A 9,215-nucleotide genomic window follows, 5' to 3' on the forward strand; every position below is an offset into this window, starting at 1 on the left:
TAAAACACAGCCTCCATTTGGCCCGCCCTTGAAGAAAATCCTGGTTTCGCCCCTACACAGTCACGATGAAAATGGACTGCAGGCACGGGCTGCGGCGTGATCCAAGCTTGATTTCTTATCGAGTTTGTTCGAGCCGAGTGAGACTGGACATTTAGGTTAAAATCAAGAAATGGCGAACTATCGAACATAAAAGTCAGTCAACTTGATAATTTCTTACAGAACAGCAAAAGGTATATTAATCTAAGAGAAATTTCTTCGCCTTCCTGACTCAAACCATCATCAAAGTCAGTCAACTTGATAAATTGGCCAAAAACTTCCATCACATAAGGAAAGCACAAGAGAATGAGTTAGAGATGGTGACATTCTGATTATGATTCGATCTGACTGGTTCCCCCATGCTTATATGGTTCGCTGTAGAACTAATAATTAAGATGAAGGGCATAAGTTAAAAAAACATTTATACTTGGAGGGGCACCTATATATGTATAAAAATAAATATTAAAATTTTCAGTAAAAGTTAGAGTGGGCAACTGCCCACCCTGGGCCATGCACCAAATAGTAGGCCGGTTCGCATTTCTACCAGTGACCAGGTGTGAACATGTCTTAAAGAGTTTCGTGCACAATTTATTATTTACATTTAGCCTGGATACATAATTTAATTCATTACATATTGGTGTCCATAGGATTTAAGGTTTTTGATATGAATCGAATCCTTGCTCCACAACTACAAATTTCTAGCTTAGCCATTGCGTTCTACCATAATAGAAAATCAAAACCCATGCATTCATCTTACTTTCTTCACCAGTGACGATTAATTTTAGGTTAAAAACCACAACCACTTGGTAGGGAGTGTCACACCCAGGGGCGAAGCTAAGATTTTCTTCAGGAGTGGGCCGACAGTCCAACTAGATCCGGGTAGAGCCAAATCGAATTCAAATTCAAAAGATGCATGACACAATTAAAAAAATTTATTTTTTTCAATATAAGTTTTTTTTTTTTCATTGGCCAGGGTGGGGCCATGACCTAGGCGGCTCCCCCCTCCCTCCGCCCTTGGTCACACCGGCATGGTGGAACTAAAAATTTAAGTCGAAGATGAATTATAATGCAATGCTTTTCTTTAAGAGTGCCAAACACGTGGAGATCAAGTTTTCTCAATACTTATCTGATTTTCAACACTTTTACTCAAAAACCTGGCAAAGAAATTCAAATCTGACGATCAACAAGCGGTTTCAACTCCTGGATAACTTTAAACATGTTGCAATATTTTAATGGAAAATGCCCTTTGAGTGTGAATTAAATAGTGGTAGATTTCGTTTTCCCCTTCACATTCACATTCACATTTCCAAAAAATATTGCCGCTGCACTATATGCTTTGGTGCCAAACTTATGCATAAAGTGATGTAAAAGCAAATCTATGATACAAAAAATGGAAGTATAAAAGTATAAAATATTTCTCTTTCTCTTTTGTAGAGAATAATCCAACTCATAGTCGATCACATCATGACAGGCATATTGGCATTAGTGCTTCACCTTGCATGGTCCTGATCTTAGCTGTAGATGGAAAAATAACAAACGGCACTACAGAATCCTTGCCATATGAAGAAGATGATGAATATTATTACATAGACAATAAACTATTCTCTCTGGCCCATTTGTCCCTAGGCTTGAATAATTGGTGTCACGTGAAAGAACCAGGCAATGGCACAATGGATTTCATAAGATTCGTTCGTGATCGAGATCATGATGAATTGGATCGGCGTATGCCAAAAGAAGTCTGCTCGATCTGGATCCAAGAAAGATTTCTTGTGGCGAGATAGAGATGTTGTATCACAAGTAGGAATGTGGATGATTCGGATTTCATTTGATGTCAGAGGCTGAATCCCAATCTCATTATGAATAAGATTTTTGATTTTGGTATTGGATTTTCTTAATTTCCAAATTAATGGGGACTAATTAATCTCAAATTTGCATATCTTAATCTGATAAAGAGTAAAGATTGTGGATCTGGTTTTGTATTCTGGACTTCTCAATCCAATTTATGTTCCTAAACTTGAGGTGGAATGGATTTGTTGGGCAGAAGTCTATGGCACATAACACAAATACCATCAAACCTATGTCACCAAGATGCGGGTGCAGGTGCCGGCACGACACATCTCAAAAAATTTAGGTGCGGCGGTGCGGCAAGAATATTTATTATTATTATTAATTTACTATTATTATATATTAATAATATCAAATTTATTTAAAAAACCAAAAAATAAACTCAAATTAACGCCGTGCGGGTTGGGTGCGAATCTGGGTCACACCCGCACCCGCGTCACATCGATGCAGGTGCGTCACCAGGGTTGCCGCACCCTGGTGACATAGCATCAAACTGTAAGAGGCTCAGGGCCCTCTTGCAAACCAGGGCATCGGGCTGACCCGATGTCCGCAACCAGAGTTCGGGTCCTGGTCCCTATACCCGAAACCCAAGCCCGAGCCCTCCCTAGTTACAATAAAAAATAATTTTTAAATGTAAAATAAATTTTTTAAATATAAAATATATTTTTAATAATAAAATATATATTTAATAAAATAAAATAATTTTTATTTGTTGTTGGGCCGAATTGGGCCCCCGTTGGGCCCACCTAAATCGGTTTTTTTGGTTCCGGGCTTGGGCCTGATCGAGTAAAGTGGGTAGCCAGCCCGATGCCCGGGTCTACCTAATTGTGCCTTTATTATTTTTAAGTGAAAGAAATCCTCTAGAGAATATTCTGATATGCATCTATGCAATCAAGGTGGCGCTTGCAAGTATATATAAAAAGTATTTAAACGCCAATATACCTGTCATAATTGTGCTGAACTCGGGTCAATTAAGCTCGAGCCGAAGATTGGAAAACCCCGTTCACTCAAAAAGAGAGGAAGAACATCCCTAATGTTGCTTGCAGATGATGTGGGGATCTCCTTACGGCTATTTACTATTTTGAAGAAGGGTCCAGAATGCCAACCTCTTTTAATTAGAGCTCAAAATAAAAGTTAGCCCATTGGAAGCATAAGTTGTTACCGTATGCTTACAAAATTGCTCTAATCAAACATGCGTTGACAGCCATTCCTCTTTATAAGAGTTTTGTTGACAAGATTCCCAATTCAATCATTTACAGAGTTGAGAGGTACTCACGCCAATTTTCTGTGGGGGCAGCAGTGACATGTTTATTGACGTTTTCAAACGGAACGTCGGTAAAAGCTCAACTTCAATGTCCTAAGGCAAGTGTCGGTAAAGACTACTTTCACCAATGTCTTGTCTTGTTGTTCAGGACGTTGATCAAAATTAATCTTCACCAAACATTTAAAGCGGGACGTTGGTAAAAATAGCATTTCACTGACGTCTAGCTTTCCTGTGCGTTATTCAATCTGTCTTTTTTTGTAGCTCAACTTCTGGAACAGATGCTTGATCTATCTAAAAGTTTATATCTAAGTTTTAGAAAATTTTATTTGTTCTATATAAAAATTTTAAAAAATATATCGGCTCGAGTCAAAATTTAGAAACAATAATTCGATCGGTCTCATGAAAAAATTCTCATTCCGCCCCAAAATCAAGCCTTCGTAGATGCCACTCTCTCTCTCTCTCTCCCTCTCTCTCAAGTGGGTGTTCTGGGTTTCTACCAAACGACTCTTCCTCTTCTTCCGACATTCTCTCTCTCTTTCTCCTCTTATCCTGCATATAAAAGCTCATCACATCATCTTTGATCTTGCCTGGATGTGCTATGACCGAGGGGCAGAGGCAAGTGTGGACATTGTATGGACAATTACCCATACAAACCAACAAAAAATGCTTGTTTTTGTATTGATACTTCAACGTAATTTTTCTCAATTTACATATTGGTGCCCTTTCAAAATTTTAAATTTTATAACTAGTGCTAGAATTTTCTAGCTCCGCCCCTGCTTGGACCAAATGGTACATCTCACATTCCAGCAGGGGCGGAGGGAGGGGAGGGTCCGCTCGGGCCATGGCCCGGGTGAGCCCAGGAATTTTTTTTTTTTTACATTGAAAAAATCAAAAATTTTTAGTTTGGCCCGACCGATCGCTCCTCTTGACCCGGCCCTCAAATCGTCTTGGCCCGGCCCCAGAAAAAATCCTTGCTCCGCCCCTGCATTCCAGTGATATGATTGCACATGCACACACCAAAAGGAAATGGAAATAAAAACCAACTTATGATAATAAATAATCTTCTACACTTTCTATTATTTGTGACAGGACTAAAGGGAAAAGCATGAGATCAATAAATTGCATGAGCTAGCAATGATGGTTGAAAGGGTTAGAGAGCAAGATCCAATAAAAACAACCAATATTTTTACAAAAGCACACACCAGTTCTGATTTAATAGCAAAACACGCTTAAGTTTTGGTTTCTTTCATTTAACCCCTTGCCCCTTGTTTCCTACGTAGTTTAGATGGTTAAATGAAAATATTCAACATATATATATTTTTTTTACATTAAAACCTCAAAAATTTTTTGTTGACTTGCCACACATGTAACTGCCTACCTTAAAGCGCAAAACTTCCAAGTGATGGATCCTTGAACCTTAGAAATATATGACAAAGTTTTTTTTAGAAATCTTATATGACAAAGTTTCATTTTAGAAATCCCGGGTTGTGCTGACTCAAGCTCATGTCACTCCCTATTAAGCACGCTCGAGCTCAATATCTCTCTCTCCCCCCCTCTCTCTCTCTCTCTCTCTATATATATATATATATATATATATAAGACACTATATTTGTCGAGTTCAAACAAATCAAGATTATGTAACTCGAACTCTCATTTATAACTCAAGTTACAACTGAAGCTGCTTGAGCTCAACTTGTTTATTAAACTAGTTAGATTATATAAACAAATTTTGAATTGAGTCTAAGTTGGCTTGACTCATTATATATCCGTTGGGCTATGGCTCCTGCCAGCCCTTAAGACTTGCAACTAGGGTGAACCAAGCAGGTTATCTGTCCCTACCTTGTAGCTTGTGGTTATTTGTTTCTTTTTGTTTTGTACTAGTGCTTTTTTTCCTCTCTTCTTTGGACACGGTGATGAGTGTTTATTGAGGAGCATTTGTGACAGAGAGATGACGGATAACTTGACATGGCCTACGTGCAACTTTTTAATGAGTTGCCAAGACAAGTCAATGTTGCTTGTATGGTTGTTGAATGATTAAAATTTAAAATATATGTTGTTATAAGGACTATGAGTCAAATGACCCAACCCACTTCACACCACCAGGCTCGAGCTCCTAGTTTGGTCGATTCCAATGTGCCAGTTTTGGTTCCACACTTAACAACTTTTTTTAAAAAAATTATTGAAGATTTTTCAAAATATATAAGACTAAACTTTCCAAATGAGGAATTACCCATTAAAGCACGCACATTTGTGCGTGTGGGACCCCAAGTCAGTATTGAACCTTACTCGAATACCATTGTAACAACCCGACCTACTCTCCCATCCAAGCCCTTGATTTGATGGATCCCAATCAATCTCCTAACAACTTAAGTTCCGAACCAAAAAATATTATAAATTAAGACAACCAATTACTTTAACATCTTTTATAAGTTTTTGAAAATATTTTACAATCTTTAATAAAGGATGAGGTTTCTTAAAGTAGGGTGTTACAATGAATCGTTACTAAAACTACTATAAATTCTTGTTGAAACCAATTCACCGTATGACAACGTCTCGCATTTGCCTGGCATGAATATTCCATGGCAAACACTTTGTCCAAAAAAATTCTTTTAAAAACAAACAAATCTCATGTTTTTGTTACAATTACAAATAAAACAAGGGATTTGATGGTGTTAAATGTACCAAATATTCTCATGGTTAATTGAAAAGGCCCAAGAGCACTGCTCCTTCAAATTTGCACTTTTTATTACTTAGTTTTGTGCTTCTAACAATTTTGAAATATTAAATATTTCTCCATTTTTTATTGTTGTGCTTCCTTTTCTTAAAAAGTTACAATTGGATTGAAATGACAACTAAGGGGATTGTATTTTCCAATTAGTCGTAAGTCCGTAATAAATTCGAAAAGGACTAAGTTGACACCAACGGTAACTTAAGTTGACACCAACGGTAACTTAGTGTTCAAAGTTTCTTTCCTTTGGGGGAAGTTGACACCGCTATGCTTACTGTAAACCACAACGACAACGACCACAAGATTTTCTCAAAGATCCAGCAGCAAGGGCAGCGTGCAATGTCACTTTTTTGAGTCAAAATATCGGACTGTATTTTGAACAAAAATTGAAGAAGAATTTTTTATTGCGATTTTGAAGAAAAGAAAATTAAAATAGGTTTTGTGATGGAGCTGCCGATTTAGTGAATTGGTTTAATTGATTGTCTCAGTTGAATCGATTGAAAACCAACCAAATATTTAAAAACAGTTAACCTTCAAAGACTTTAGAAAATGCATAAAAAACAAAAGTAAATCTTAAGATAGAAAAACAATTAAAAGTTAACATGTTGGCGCTAAAGAAGATTTACATGTTCACAAATTTAAAAATTTTAATATAGACCCTTTAAATTTTTGAGAAATAAAAGATGGTTGCCTATTTATTTTTTTTCCTTATTTTAGAAAAACCAAGAGTACAAATGAACTCCCTTTTAAACTTCCAAAATTGAAGTGGTTAAAGAGTTTGATACGCACGTATGTCTTTGACATTTGATGCTGAAGGCATATATAACTGGTCATTTTTACTGAAAAAGTTTGGTTGTCAGTTTGATTTTTATAAGCATTACTTTTCTGAATCATAAACGATACTCGATCTTTAATTGAAATTGATGAGTATCTCACTCTTCATTCAAATCTCCAAATAACGGCTAACTCTATAAACACAAAGCAGCCGCCAACTCTAGAAGAAACATGAAAGAGCTTTTGCCCCTGATGAATGTCCATATTCACCTGAAAAAGAATGGAAAGCGCTTTGCTAACTCCCCTGATGCTTGTCCAATCTTTATATTAATGCAGTACTTTATATATCCACGAAGAATATTTTTGTCCAAAAGAAGCAAATGAGATAACGCCGGACATAATCAAGGACGCGAAAATTGCGACGGTGATTTGCTGAGAGCTTGACTTGGCGGGCGCACTGCGTGCCGTTGGCGGCCAATGTTTTCCGGCGAAATTGCCAACCAAAATAAAGCCACAAGAAAAGAAAAAGGCTAAGAACCAGAGGACCTGAGCTTCGAAGTCAACACCAATAAGCGGGACCCACTTCGCAGACTGGGGGAAAAGGAAAAGAAAAAAAATCCTCAATAAATCATCGGAAAGCACGCGAAATTGGAAGCCCTCGGTCTCTCTCGCTCTCCCGGCGGATAGATTTTCTGTTCATCCTCTTTTCGAGGTACAGAGATAAGTCGGAAGGCCGATCGCCGGAGGAGGTTTGGTTATCTTGCGGGGAAACCGCTTGTGGATGGGCTGAAGCCTGTCCGGGAGAGCAGCGTTGCTTTTCTCGTTATGGCTATCGTCGATCAGAAGGCTCCGACGGAAGGGAAGGGGTGGAAAATCTGCCGCATGCCGTTCTGGCAATCGGCCGCGGCATCGTCCTCCTCCTCGTCTGCTTCTTCTCAGACCGCTCTGCATCACCAGAACGGCGTCCAGGGCAGTGAGGGTTCGAACCCGCAGGGGGCGCACTCCTCCATGTCGTCCGTAGCTCGGTCGATCTTACCGACTCGTCGCCGTCTCCGCTTTGATCCGGCAAGCAAACTTTACTTTCCATGTGAGATCGGGACTCCCTTTCCCTTGTTTGCTTTGATTTGTTGCATTTCCCGGGTGGCTTTGCTTCTGAGAGGTCTCTGACGGGTTTTCGGGTTTCTTTGGTGAAGACGAACCGGGGAAGCAGGTGAAGAGCGCGGTGAAGATTAAGAACACGAGTAAATCTCATGTAGCGTTTAAGGTGCGTTTAGTCGAATTCGATTTTCCCAATTGGGTACCTGATCTGTATTGACTGATGTCAATTAGCGCTTCTTACCTTGGAAATGTGGTGTTTTTTTTCTTTTTTGGGGGTGCTCGATCGGTTTAGTTCCAAACTACGGCGCCGAAGAGTTGCTTCATGCGTCCTCCTGGCGGCATACTTGCTCCTGGCGAGAGCATCATAGCCACGGGTAAGATCTCTATCGATCGTTTCTCCCCATTTTCCCTTCAACATTTAGTGCATTCTGAGGAATTTATCATCTGAGAACATGTTTGGAATGGTTAGTATTCAAGTTCGTCGAGCATCCGGAAAATAACGAGAAAGTGGTCGATCAGAAGACTAAGGTCAAGTTCAAAATCATGAGTTTGAAGGTGAAAGAAGGGACGGAGTACGTGCCCGAGATGGTGAGTCTTTTTGAGTTGCTGAACATTTGATTGGTTCGTTTAGTGGTATCCTGCTTCTCTATTTGGTAGCTCAATCTTTTTACTTGTGTAGATTTGCTCTTCCATTGTTCTTATATTCCTTCGTAAGTGTTGAGAGCATGGTTGACTGAATGATTCTTCTCTGTCTCGGTTTAGTTTGATGAACAGAAGGATCAGGTTTCCGTGGAGCAGATCCTTCGAGTCGTTTTCTTGGATCCTGAGCGTAATTCTCCTGTAAGTCGATCTAAGCTTTCATTCCTGTTTCATTTTTTCATTTCGTTTCCAGCAATGGTGAATGACAGGCTTAATTTTCCTGTTACCATCCAGCAATTAGAAAAGCTAAACCGCCAGCTAGAAGAGGCAGACGCAGAACTTGAGGCACGGAAGAAGCCTCCAGAGGATTCCGGCCCAAAACTTGTCGGGGAAGGCCTTGTCATCGATGAATGGGTAATGAACCATCGCAATTAGAAGATTTCATGTGCTTATGACATTGATTTTCTGGCATATTCCTAATTTTTTCTGTTTGACGTTTTCATTTATAGAAAGAACGACGAGAAAGATATCTAGCACGGCAGCAGGGGGAAGTTGCTGATTCTGTGTAAAGTTCTCTTTTTTATATCATTGTGAGTTTTCAAGATTTGTGGTGATTTTTGCCAATACGTTCGGTTGGGTATGTACTATCTGTATCTGTTCCTGACAAACATGAAAGTAGTTCAAGCAAAATGGCACTTTAATATGCCTTAAAAGTTTAATGCAAGATGAACCCGAGCACGTGTGTGATATTGTTTTAGTCCTGCTCTCTGCTTGTAGATAACAGGATTTTACACAATAGAAATAAAACCGTTTTGGCTTCTTAATGGGACA

At 39.0% G+C, this 9,215-nt stretch overlaps 1 protein-coding gene across 1 annotated transcript; it reads left to right on the top strand.

Moving 5' to 3' along the window:
• Window positions 1-7,216: 7,216 nt before the first annotated feature.
• Window positions 7,217-9,215, top strand: LOC116264978 (vesicle-associated protein 4-2-like). The gene is made up of 7 exons (XM_031645466.2): window positions 7,217-7,734; window positions 7,841-7,911; window positions 8,038-8,119; window positions 8,215-8,333; window positions 8,508-8,585; window positions 8,679-8,798; window positions 8,894-9,215. Exons 1-7 carry the CDS (start codon window positions 7,473-7,475, stop codon window positions 8,951-8,953), a joined length of 792 nt encoding a protein of 263 aa, XP_031501326.1. The 5' UTR covers window positions 7,217-7,472; the 3' UTR covers window positions 8,954-9,215.

This window comes from Nymphaea colorata, chromosome 11, assembly GCF_008831285.2.
Source record: "Nymphaea colorata isolate Beijing-Zhang1983 chromosome 11, ASM883128v2, whole genome shotgun sequence".
Taxonomy (NCBI): domain Eukaryota; kingdom Viridiplantae; phylum Streptophyta; class Magnoliopsida; order Nymphaeales; family Nymphaeaceae; genus Nymphaea; species Nymphaea colorata.

What these genes read in the sequence shown, in the direction of transcription:
- LOC116264978 (XM_031645466.2), top strand. Translation starts at nt 7,473, where the DNA reads ATGGCTATCGTCGATCAGAAGGCTCCGACGGAAGGGAAGGGGTGGAAA. An exon ending in AAGCAAACTTTACTTTCCAT is followed by an intron (nt 7,735 to 7,840) that starts GTGAGATCGGGA and finishes TCTTTGGTGAAG; the next exon opens with ACGAACCGGGGAAGCAGGTG. An exon ending in AATCTCATGTAGCGTTTAAG is followed by an intron (nt 7,912 to 8,037) that starts GTGCGTTTAGTC and finishes CGATCGGTTTAG; the next exon opens with TTCCAAACTACGGCGCCGAA.